General features: G+C 37.0%; 1 protein-coding gene across 3 annotated transcripts in view; it reads left to right on the top strand.

Moving 5' to 3' along the window:
* The window catches only part of LOC127650673 (uncharacterized), a 50,556-nt gene extending 37,810 nt beyond the window's left edge, over window positions 1–12,746 (top strand). For 2 of the 3 annotated variants that reach the window (XM_052136256.1, XM_052136258.1), the window contains 5 exons: window positions 1,607–1,825; window positions 2,648–2,788; window positions 4,598–4,890; window positions 6,206–6,463; window positions 8,579–12,741. In XM_052136256.1, coding sequence (XP_051992216.1) covers window positions 1,607–1,825; window positions 2,648–2,788; window positions 4,598–4,890; window positions 6,206–6,463; window positions 8,579–8,800 — 1,133 coding nt within the window. In that variant the 3' untranslated portion in view covers window positions 8,801–12,741. Of the gene's footprint in view, window positions 1–1,606; window positions 1,826–2,647; window positions 2,789–4,597; window positions 4,891–6,205; window positions 6,464–8,578 lie in introns of all 3 variants that reach the window. The other variant, XM_052136257.1, reaches the window with a different exon arrangement.
* The last annotated feature ends 154 nt before the right edge of the window (window positions 12,747–12,900 follow it).

Consider the following 12,900-nt stretch of genomic DNA (forward strand, 5'->3'; position numbering starts at 1 on the left):
GCTCAGCAAGTTTGGCTTGGAAAAAGTGTTCAAAACTCTTCTTAAAACAGCACGGTCAGGCTAGGAGACCAGCTAAGACCATCAAACCATCTTAGGCTGGTTTAAGTTTTTTTTTCCCAGCAGGGCATTCAGATGAGAATTTGTTTATGAACTACTTGAAGTGAAGCTTTTGACAATGGCTGACAGTATTTTTTACATGGTGAGAAGAATATGTCCTAATAAAAGTAAAAAATGCCCCTGAAAATAGAGGCAAATGTTGTGCCTTAAAGGGATAGTTCACCCCAAAATGAGAATTCTCTCATCATTTATTCACCTTCAGCCTTCCCAGATGTGCATGACTGCCTTTCTTCAGCAGAGCACAAAATATTTTTAGAAGAATATCTCAGCTCTGTAGGTCTATACATTACAAGAGAATGGGTGCCAAATTTGGAAGCTCCAAAAAGCACATAAAGCCATCATAAAAGTAATCCACTAGACTCCAGTGGATTAATTAATGTCTTCTGAAACAAATGCTAGGTATGTGTAAAGAACAGATCAATATTTAAAACTTTTAAGGTCACATAGCCTCTTGTAACGTAAGCATGTTGGCAAGTTCACAAAAAAGTTCACAAAAAATACGGAAGCACAGTGTTGTTTACAACAGAGGAGCAAAGATATTCATACATAGATGCCTCATTCGGCTGGTTTGGATATGCTAACTGCGGTGGCAACTTAAACAAGGAGAGCTGTTTGATTCAGTTTGAACCTTAGTAAATGGAGGAGATGCCTCAGACCGAGCTCCTTGCTCAGACCGCTGAATAAATAGCTTTTGTGTGAAAACAGTATAGTGGTTCATAGGAACAGCTGCTAATAAGGGAGATGCATATGAATATCTATGCAGAGGAGGTTTTCATGCTAACATCATTGAACTCCACCCTTGTCAATGAGCTGGCCAGAAGCGAACATTAAAAGTAAAAAACAGTTAAAAATATGACTCTATTTCTTACACACACTGGGTCCACTGGAGTTGAATGGGTTACTTTTATGATGGTTATATGTGTTTTATAGGTTAAAAAATTTGGCACTCGTTTTTTAACACATTTTATTGACCTACAGAGCTGAAATATTCTTCTAAAAATCTTCATTTGTGTTCTGCTGAAGCCAGTCATACACATCTGGTATGGCATGAGGTTTAGTAAATGATGAGAGATTTTTCATTTTTGGGTGAACACCCATAAAAGCTAATGAATCTCCTGTAATTTATTGCTCTTCTGAATAATGTGTTTGAATTCTAAAGATGGCCAACCAATCAGTTCTCCCTCACTGCTCATATGGAAATCGATCAAATCAACAGGTCGTGACAGACTCTGGTAGCTTTCAATGACTCCCTCATTCATAAATCACTCATTCAGGCGCTATAATCCAAAGTGGCTGGCACTAGTTTTAGAACGTGACCTGTGTGCATATATAAGTCACAAGTTTATCTTTGTCCTGAAAGAGGCAAAACAAAAGACACATATCCCATAATGCACGGCCTGGCTGCCTTCATTTCGCCCCTTTCTGCAGCTTCATAGAGGCCCTATAGAACTCCATATACAGGCAGTAACTTGTATTTGTTTCACTTTAGGGGTTACAAGATCGATGAAGGACAAAGTGACCAAGCCCACTGCCATGGCTCAGGGCCGTGTGGCCCATATGATTGAGTGGCAGAGCTGGGGCAAACCATCAGCAGGGCCAGAGGGGGGAGCGGGTCGCTCCAATCTTAAGCGCGAGAGGGAGAGACGGCTTGAAAGCGATGCCTATAGTGACTTGAGTGATGGGGAAAAAGAGGCACGAATGGCTGCAGGTGAGATGATTGATTTAAAATGCTGAAATCAATAAAACTGTACATGGGTAAGCAAGTGTGATCCATCAGATGCATTCAAATCACATACAATTTATGAGAAATGCCAACAAGAAGAAGTGCGCAACATTCTGTTTCCAGAAGTAGAAATCACATATTGTTTTGTAATTGTTGAAATAATTATTAAAGCTAACTTACAAACTTTTTAAAAAAGAGCTACCATGAGCTCCGAGGTTGTTAATCAATAGTTTTTGCTTCTATTAAAGCCATCAGTATGCAATATTTTTGCTTAATTTAAAAATAAATAATATTTAATACCGTAATGGTTAGGTGTTTTCCATCAGCTCTCTGATGTTTTTATCTTTCCCTTTTGGTGGGCCATCATGGGTACTCTCTCACCTCAGCCCCCCTAGTTACGCCACTGCTTCATGGGATTTCATCTTGTTTAAGACGTTATGTACAAAGTCTTAACTTTGTCTTTTTGACCGATGTTCAAATACTTCTTTGCTTCAAATCAAAGTTTTTACTTTTATGAATCACAAAGCTGGTTAATTTGGTTTAAGGCTTTAAACTCTTTTATAAAGCACTTTATGAAATCCCTATGGAAAAAATTAATGTGAAAAATACTTTCAGAAACAGAACGGCTATAAAAAGTGTCACTGTTTTCCTCTGTTGTGGTACACCATTGAAGTAATGAATGTAATGTTTCAGAAATTTTAAAAAGTATTTTTATTTTTGCAGTAACTTAACTTCATTGAACTTTTTGATCAGTCCGAAGAGATTTTCTTTCCCTTTTCAGGCCATTTCAATCCTATTTCTTTGCAGGAATTATGCAGCAGCTTGTCATCTCTGAGGCCGCACTTTTAGGCTGGAACTTTATGGATGGAGAGAGCCTCTGTGCTGACTCCAACCAAGGCAGTGTAGCTCACCTCAGTGAGGTCAACCAGGAGAGCATCACCAGCAGAGGTGAAGACTGCAAACATGGCTTTCATTAAAAACCACTTAACCAATAACAGGACACAAGACATTGTTTGATGAGATTTTGAGAAGGCAATGTGTAACTTATATTTGCTATTATGGTTCACCTGTGCATTCAAGGGCTTAGTGCTTTGAGTTCAGTTTGGTTGACTTTAGATGACTAGAACAGTCTTTCATTAATCCATAGCCCAACTGTTACAAATTCACCCAAAAATGATATCATAATTTACTCACTGTCCTGTTGTTAGAGCAACGGTCGGTCAACATTTTCACAAAATTATACATAATATTTTGGTTTGTTTCTCACCAAACCTCATTGTATGCTTTCATAACAATCACGAGTCTCATGGAATAATTCATTAGACTTATGAATTATTATTTTGTGCCCTTTTGAAGCTTGAAGAGGTGGTCACCTTAAACTGCCATTGTGTGACATCAATGAGCACAATATTTTTTTCACAATTTCTCTTTTTGAGTTTTTTGAGTCTAATGGTGTTATAACAACACATGGGTGAGTAAACAACGACAATGTAAACAATGTATGTTTTTTTGTGGTGAACTATCCCTTTAAATGGTTAAAAAATGACTGAGACTATTGAGATTATTACTGATTTTGTTCTTTGTGCTGTGTCTAGCTTTTTTGTAGTGCAAGTGTGTGTTTGGTGTGAACGGTTCCTTTTCTCTGATCCTCTTTGATTCGATGACAAAGATGGGTGTGTGAATCATTCAGGAATTAATCATTATTTTATATAATTCTAATATATTGTACAGCAATAATGCAATATTGTCCCGACCCTGTGCATGAGTCATGTGGGCTACCTTCGTAATATCTTTATGCTACTTTTGTGTCCTTTTTTATACTTGAAAACTTCAGTTCCCATTCTTTATAATCGAATGAGAAAAATAACCTGCCCATTCTTCAAAATTTCTCCTTTTGTGTTGCATGCATGAAGTAAAGTCATACGGGTTTAAAACAACATGAGGGCGAATAAATGAACACAGAAATGATATTTTAAGCAGGTGCTTCCATATGTGATTATTACAGTTTGGTCTCAACACCTCCTGAATATTCAGCTGCTCCTGCAATAAGACGTTATTAGCCAGCATATTGTGACAGCAACCTCATAACAACATTTCTGTATTTCACTGATGTGAGCAATTGGATTTTTCTGTGGTTTTGATTTATACTGTTTACCGAGCTTTGACAGATCTACCGTCCAGTCCATATGACAGGTCTTGAACACATTGCCACCTCTTTATTTAGTGTGTGGAAATGTATTGGAGATGCCACAATGACAGCTGCAGGCCCAAGGCAATGGGGAAGAATTGTAGAGCAGTGGTTTTCCTGAGGTCGAGTGAGAGATTAAACAAGCTGTGGGTTGAGGCGAGGTTCTACTATTGTTATAGCATCACACCAGATGGATCTCAATGAAATTTGTGGTCTGATTATGTCAATATGATGAGAGTACACTTGTGAGACAGTGATTGTAAAGGTAAAGCAGACATTCTTTCATTCTGTTTGTAATTAAATTAGAGACGACCTTAAAGGGATTGTTCACCCAAAAGTTTTTTTTAAACCTGTATAATTTTCCGTGGAACACAAAATGACATCATACATGTTTGGAACAATATGCGGGTCAATAAATGATGACATATTTTTTATTTTGTGTGAATTATCCCTAATTGTAGAGCATCTGACTTCCCCACGTACTCTTTTAACCTTCCGTCTGTCTTACTGTCTGTCTATTCACCTTTTCATTTCTTTTTTTCTCTCATTTCTCTGTCTATGTCCTTCAGACCAGCCACTGCATCATTCCTCTGCGGATGTGTGGCCTCACACCTATGTCTCCCAAGGCCTTTACTGCCTCTCCTCCTCTGATGCATGGGAGCCAGTCAGCAACGAGCCCTCCGGCATGGCCTCTCCTGCTGCTAGCTCGTATATCATGGCAGGCGGGGCAACGGGAGAGGGTTATGATGACTCCACCCACTATTTGACACAGCAGCCGCTAACGTTGCAGCAGCAGAACCAATTACAGCAGTTCCAGCAGTATCAGCAGTACCAGCAGCAACAGCTCTTGCAGTACCAACAGGTAGCAAACAAAAACACACTATCTGACAAGCTGCCATATTAACTTTCTCAGCAGCAACATTATGGAGTTGCATAAGCAGTCGACACAATGGAGCAGTTCTATCTACTGTGTTATATAATGTTAATCTATACTTCCAGGGCACACAGACTTCTTTTAGTTTGCCTAAAAACTATGAAGAAATATGCTGATGTCTTTGTTCTACCAAGATGTTCGTATGGTGATATTTCTCCTGTTTTATGCACATCCCTGAAAATCTTAACCTAGGGGAACTCGACTAGTCGTAGATGTCCTTTATTATTTATTTATAGAAATGAGTGTGGCATCTTCCATTGTACAAACTAGGTTTAAAGCTACAGCTAGGGAATTTTAAATGACACAGAATAGTTTTTACTATACCAACTATTGTATGTTGGATAACAGTAGTATTTGGTTCTCCTAGTACTTGTCATCTTTCATCTGGGTGTTAACCATGAAATGTGCAATCTAGTTGGTCTTGCTGCATTTAGAACAGCATTGACTGTGACTAAAAAGACTGATATAGAAGTGGCAGGGTCACTCCTTGATTTTTGCCAGTCTTTATGTTGTCAGATAATTGTCACAGAAATTGGGGGCTCGTCCGGGATATACTTATTATGTATATTGTTTTTGTAGACTATAGCATTTTGCTCTATTTGGCTGCACCTTTTGTTCTTTTGTAAATTCTCAGGTAGTGGCTCAATTTCTTTATTGCATAATATTTTATTAAATATTCTGTCTAATTTGATAATGCTTTCAGAAAACAATAAGAGTCTAGCACTCTCAGTTCTGTTTTACACATTTGACCATGTTTAATCTAGTCAGCAGAATCATGCAAAATTCAAAACAAAACAAAAAACAAACCTAAACAAAAGATGATTAGAACAGTCTTTCATTAAGCCATAGCCCAGCTGTTAAGTACACAGTCTTAAATGATTAATTCACCCAATTTGTTTTTACTCATTTACCCCTTTGACATTCTTTTGTGGAACATAAAAGGAGATAATTAGTTGTTATTGACAGAAACCCTAACTGTCCTTGGCACATTCATGAGAGTTAAATAAAATGTTTGAGTCAGATCTTTCAGTAAAATAGTTTATCCAGTTTTTAAACTGACTCTGAATGATATGTTCACAAATTTGACTCTCATTTCTTAAATTCAACCCACAGACTCAATGTTCTGTTCACTGTGTTTAACAGCCTACTGGAGGAAACAAACAAACAAACAAAAAAACAGTCAGCAGATTCCATCTTTGCCTGCAATGCAAATACTCACAATTCTTTTTCTTGTCTTTTGAAGTCTTTGGAACATCGACTGCACAGCGCCTCCCATTCCTTACAAGCCACACCCAATAGCACTATACATAGTTTGGGCCCGCCCACTCACCCGAGATTGGCTGACCTGTGGGCGGCGGCTCAGGTGGAGCCCCATCAGGTGGAGATGATGGGACAAATGGGCATCACTATGGCAGAAATGGGAATGGCAGATGTGTATGGGGAGGAGTTCGTCCCAGAGAATGAATGCATTCCTGAACAGCAAGAGGAGGAGGAAATCAAGGTATCTGATTTGTTATTATCAGGGTTGGGAGTGTTACTTTTTAATGTAATCCATTACAGATTATGGATTATTTAACAATAAATGTAATCAGTAACATAATCCAATAACATAGATATGGAAGTAATGTAATCTGATTACTTTTCCTTACTTTTGGATTACCACAATGGCACATATGTAAATAAAGTCAAGATAAAATCGATATGATCTCTAAAACGTTCAATTATGCCTTGAATGCAAACAGAATATGTTTGAGTAATATTAAGAGTACTGTTGTAGCTGTTATTATATCTAAGGAAAATAAACATGGATACTGCACCCTACCAAGAAAACAGGATGTGAGCTGTTAATGTAGAACTCTGTATTTTTAAAGAAATTAGGTGAGTTTACTGTCTGCTACAGAAAGAAAAAATATCATAAAGTAAATATAATCAGAACAGAAACACTGAATTGTGTCTTGGTAAACATTAAACTAAACCTGACAGGATATACCTCAGATTCAAAAACACTGCAAAGCGTAATTCTACCATGTATTTCAGTTAGTGTGTATAGGGAATTATTTGGGTTATTTGCACCATTCATTAACTTCAGACTGTATTCAATAGGTAGATCAAACGTTATTATCATCATCATCATCATCATCATCGTCATCATCATCATCGTTATTATTGTCATAATTAAATGCTGGAGAGAGTATTTCCTCTGCTTGCACATGATCCAAATTCAAACATCCCCAGCTAACAGTTTATGGCTGATTTCTATGATTATGTATCTGTTTACTGATTGCATCAGTTTTACCGATTAATTGGTACCTATAGTTGCTTTTTGGAATTATCGGTTATTGGAAAAAATATATGCCGATAGTAGCAGATATTTTATTTAACTTTTTACCCCTTGTTTTTTTATTCCTTATCAATAAACTTAATCTAGTGAAATACTGTATATACATATGAAACTCTTTATCTGGTGAATATATAGGCTATACAAATCTTAATTTGGGAAATACTTACATATATAGCATTATAACGGAGCCAAAGCTCTGTAATTTCAAAATAAAAGTCCCCAGTGAATTTTGGGCTTGTTTAAAGTATAAAGTCCTGTGTTATGCACCAAATCGTTTGTTACTGGGATTCTGGTGGCAGAATAAACTGCGTTTGGGATTTTATTCATTTTCAGTCCCAATGTCTGTGCCCTTCATAGTTGTTACGATCCCTGGTTGTCTGCCCCGTGTTTCTTGTGTCACCGTCATAGACTACAATTCCCATGATTCCCAGCCCTCATCACTTTGTCATTGTGCTCACCTGATTGTCGTTTTGTCATCATCATGTCTGTGTATTTAAACCCTGCTGTTCCTCCATTCCTCTGTCGATCGCTGCTTGTTTGTAGATGCCTGGATGCTTATGTTTTACCCTGCTCACTCAGTTCATGTACCCTTTGTATGTTTTCGTGTTTTTTTGGTTTCAGTTTTCCCATCGTGGATGTTTCTTTTGTTCCTGTCTGTTTAGTTTTCACCTTGTTAAAGAAAACCCACGTTTAGATCCTCACTCCTCGACTGCCTCCTCCTACTAACGTAACAATGGTAAGGAGTAAGATTAAGATTTTTTTCTATTATTCTATAGATTGATCCACCACCGTAATTATCGGTATCTGCAAAATCCACTATCGGTTGACCTCTAAATGACAAGACTTTTTTTCTTGTTTTAATATGTCCCTTGTGGTTCACTAATAATATTAGTAAAAATACACAGAAAATATATTTGTAAACCATCATCATTTTCCACCCTCATTCTGACCCTCAAGTGTCAGAAACGCTTGACAGTAACAGTAACAGTTAGCAGTAAATGACATGTGCTAACACCAAACTCCATTGGGATCGATTATGAGTCAAAGTTTTTGTGCGCTTCACATGGGGAAAACTATTTGTGTGGAGTTGTTTGTGCCTATGTAGTGTTTCAAATCAATAACTCATGAGTTTCCATTTCTTCAGTTTGTTGTCTTTGAAGGCAGTTGCCTATGTAGACAGTACACAGCAGGGCACCAGGGCACTAGGGCTTGGAACAGAGCTAACTTTAAGTATATGCACACTTAACACTACATTTATTTCCTCTCTTCTTCAAGGAGGATGATATAACATTAACTCTTGAACCTGAGCCAACATCCGTAACTCTTGCCCTGACTCCTCCACCTCAGATAGAAGACTCCACCCCATCTGGGGGCATAAGTCCAGCAGAGCCTATGTCTGATCATATGACCTATGAGGTCACATCGCGCATCGTCAAATTGCTGGAGAAGGAAGAGGAGGTGGAGGATGGAGCCATGGTTGTTGTGGCAACCAACTGACCGTATAAATCAATGGACAATACGGCAAACAAAACAAAACTGTCTGTGAAATAATCAACCAGTTAAGCTATTGTAAACACCCTTTTACCCCCGCTGTGTACTCCTATGGACTGTCTCACATGGCGAAGGCCATGACAACAGATTTATTCTTTATTAACCAATAGTGAAGGTGACAGAATAGACACTCAGAGCGCCAAGGCACACATAGAGACGAAATATGTGTCAAAGCCCGGATGCATTATGTGCTGCTGTGGACGCTAGAGTTTTATGGCGGAGGAGAGGTGGAGTCCAAGAACACTTGCAAATGAATTTGAAGAGTGCAATACTGAGAAATCAATAAAACCAAAAGAAAGTGCATGCTTTTTTTGAGTATTTAAGTGACTCTGAACTAACGGTATACGCATAGTAATAATATATATATTGATTTTTGTAATAAAATGAAAAGCGAATGAAACAGTATGTATTTGTATGTATATAATATGTATGTACTGTATGTATGGTAGTACGAATGTATGAATGTATGTGTCTTTAAAGGTATATTCTGAAAAACTAATTTGCCGTTTGGCAAAACTGTTGTGTGAAGTGTCCCCTATGTACTTTACCTCCAACACACACACAAACACACATACTTACACATACTGATGCACACATAAACACCCTTGAAAACACATTTTTGCTCTTTATATAATCAAGCACAATACTGCCTGACTGGAAACAGTGCTGCCCTTTTCATCATCCTAACTGTATTGTTACTAAGACTTATGCACTACTATGGACATAAATGAATGTATTGCCCATCTTCTTCGGCGACACAATAGTTCTGTCCTAAAAAGGGATAGTTCACCCAAAAATGAAAATTCTGTCATCATTTACTCACTCACATGCAGTTCCAAACTGTTCATTGGAACACAAAAGGAGATGTTAGGCAGAATTTTAGCTTCAGTCACCTTTCACGTTCATTGTATGGAAAATGGATGCATACAAAATGAAAATGAATTGTGTACAAATTTTAAACTGTGACTATCTTCACACTGCCTACTTTTTGTGTTCTACAGAAGAAAGAAAATCATGCAGGTTTAGAACAACATGAGGGTGAGAATTGAGAAGTGTGAACGATCCCTTAAAATGTTTTGTTCTATTTTTTTTTTTTTTTCCATTAATGTCTGTGTTTATCTGTTTGTGTTCTGTCTGGCTGAGCTGCTCAATGTTGATTTGCACTGAACAACATAAAACAACAAAGGCAAACTGAAGAGTCATCATCATTCCAGGAAGTTCCATCAGTCTTCACATGCAACAGCAGCATCAGTGGAGTGATATTTTTAATGTTATAAGTTTAATTAGAAATGTGGATATTTTTAATATGTTGAGTCTGAAACTAAAAGAAATTAAAGGGAAATCAACGACTCAAATGGAGAGATATTGTGGATATTATCCATTCATTATCAAGTACTTTTATTTCTTCAGTCAAGTGGAAAATAAGGCTGATGAACTAATGATAAACTAATCTGTATGTCGGAGCCATATCAAACCGTTTGCTTCAGAAATACATTAGAAATATAATTCATAACATCCATAATCTTAAAGGGACAGTTTAGCCAAAAAAGGACATTCTTTAAATAATAATCACCCTGATGTTTTTCCAATCCCATTTGACTTCCTCTCTTTCGTTGAATACAAAAGATGTTAGGCACTGACAGTCTCAGTCACCATTCACTTTCATTGCAGCTGTGTGGTATATGTAACCTCACTCCCCTGGCCTCAAGATGTGCACTAGCGGCTGACGCTAGGGGCTGCTGCCTTTAGCCTCCTTGTTAGTGCACACCTCCCACTTCGGCTAACGCCGATTCGAATCCCGCTCGGAGCAAGACCGTTTACACATACAATGAAAGTGAATGGTGACTGAGGATGTTATTCTGTCAAACATATTTTGTGTTTCTCATAAGAAGGTAAGTCATATGGGTTTGAAACAACATGAGGATTACAATTTTTGGGTGATCTATCCCTTCAAACTGGCATAAATACAAAGCGATAAACTCATGTGGTAATGGGGTATACATGACATGTACAGCATTAAGCATTAGTCACTGTATGTATTTGTCATGACAGACCGTATGACTGTGGACACATAGACAGTTAATGAATAGAAAAGAAGGTGCTTTTCTGGTTAATGCTTGCAGGCTTTCCACTAATTATGTCACATTTAATACGCTGTCATTTAAATACCCGCTGCAGAAAGAAGTGCCCTCAACTACTAGCGTGGACATCTCAAATCTTTGTTAATATACTGTATGTACGTTCTAAAAAAAAAAAAAAAGCAGCAACAGACTGGACAGTTTTGTTATAGATGTGGGATGTAGACGGCATTTGGTTTAGCAAATAATATCTTCGTATTCTTTGATGATTTTGAGAGTTTTGCTTTTGGTAATAATGCCATTATGCAATGCTGAGGCAACATTTATTTTTCTATACTAACATGGCCTGTGAGTTGTCATTCTATGTGATATTTCTAACATTATATGTATACAGCAGTATCGTCAGAAGGAGAGAATCACAGGTCTGTTGGGTTGTATTTGGGAATATTTGGTCAGAAAGGCAAATTAGCATCCATTTTATATAAGGAAAATATGCTGTTATCAGTTCTCAGATTTAAATGTCTAAAAGTGGAAGATCTGTCATGTTTATCAAACCACAGTCGAGAGGAAATCATTTTCAATCGTTTGAAAATATTCTCTCAACATCTTCAATTACAGAGCCTTTTTGTAAATGTCCAAATGATGGCAATGTAAACAGCCGAGAGAAATGATTGCATGGGGCTATAACTACTCTGTGAAATATGATACATTAGGAACACACTCAGAATGGGGAAGTTATACATTGAAATATGATAGGATTCCTGATCATGGAAAAATAAATAGGTAGGTAGGTAGCAATTTAGCATTTTCCTTCAACTTCATTCAATGTGTCATCCTGTATCATCATATTCAAATCATGTGCATTTTAATGTGCTGTAAATAAAATCCTTATTGTGAATGACTCGTTTGTGAAAGGGACACACAACACATGCTCATACATTCACTGGATATACACTCACTTATACAATGACAAAACAAGCATGTTCACAAAACAGACAAAAGAAATGAACAAATGGCCAATGACAACAATTGAATAAATGACAAATTCAAATTTGTATTCAATTATGGGAGTTAAAATACCTTAAACCTTTAGAAACTACTTCAGGACTCATTTTCTACAGTTTCCATCTATATGTCATCAAACTGAGAGAGATGAATGAATGAATGAATTTAAATATAAGGGTGACAAAACAAACATAAATGGAGGCAATCAATGTATCTGGTCATGCTTCAATGATCAGGCACAAAATCACATGAAATTAACACAAACATTCAAAAGGCGACAGCTGATCACATAACCCCACATAGATCATGTTTATAAACAACAGAGTCCTTGGTTTAAAGACAGAGAGACCTGAGTGAGACATTTTAAAGAAAAAGGAGAAATTAAGAGAGAACAGTGCTCACACCCTGAATATTACAATCACATGAAATGATAACTGAAAAAGGACACAAAGGCGAAACAGCTAAGGGAATATGTTCCAGGTGATAATGAGGTTATGCTGAAATTCTGAAAATGTCAAGTTCACCATGTGCCACCTGCTGGCCAATCATTTGTTCAACAATTTTGAGATTTTGTATTTTTTTTTTTTTGACAGAGGTTTAGCTGTCTCTAGAATGACTCTTGGATGAAATAGCAATTTCAGAACATGGCATAATAAAGTATTTATGTCATATAAAACTAATGTCCAGTTGTATGAATTGGTGAGGTGAGGTGTGGCATATTGTGACAGACTACAGCAGGTAAACTTGATTGAACATTCTCAGCAATCTACATAACACATTTATATGCCAGTTATATAGTGTTCTTGTTTTGCCTCTCAAAAAAAAAAAAAAAAAAAACTGAAAAAAAAAGGGATTATATATTTTTTCCTCTACATTTTCAGTTTATATTTAAAGATTTATGTAACATATTCCAGAATGCCACTGAAAACTTTAAAGGAATTGTTCTCAAAAAGAAGAAAATTA

The sequence above is a fragment of the Xyrauchen texanus genome, chromosome 10, assembly GCF_025860055.1.
Source record: "Xyrauchen texanus isolate HMW12.3.18 chromosome 10, RBS_HiC_50CHRs, whole genome shotgun sequence".
NCBI lineage: Eukaryota > Metazoa > Chordata > Actinopteri > Cypriniformes > Catostomidae > Xyrauchen > Xyrauchen texanus.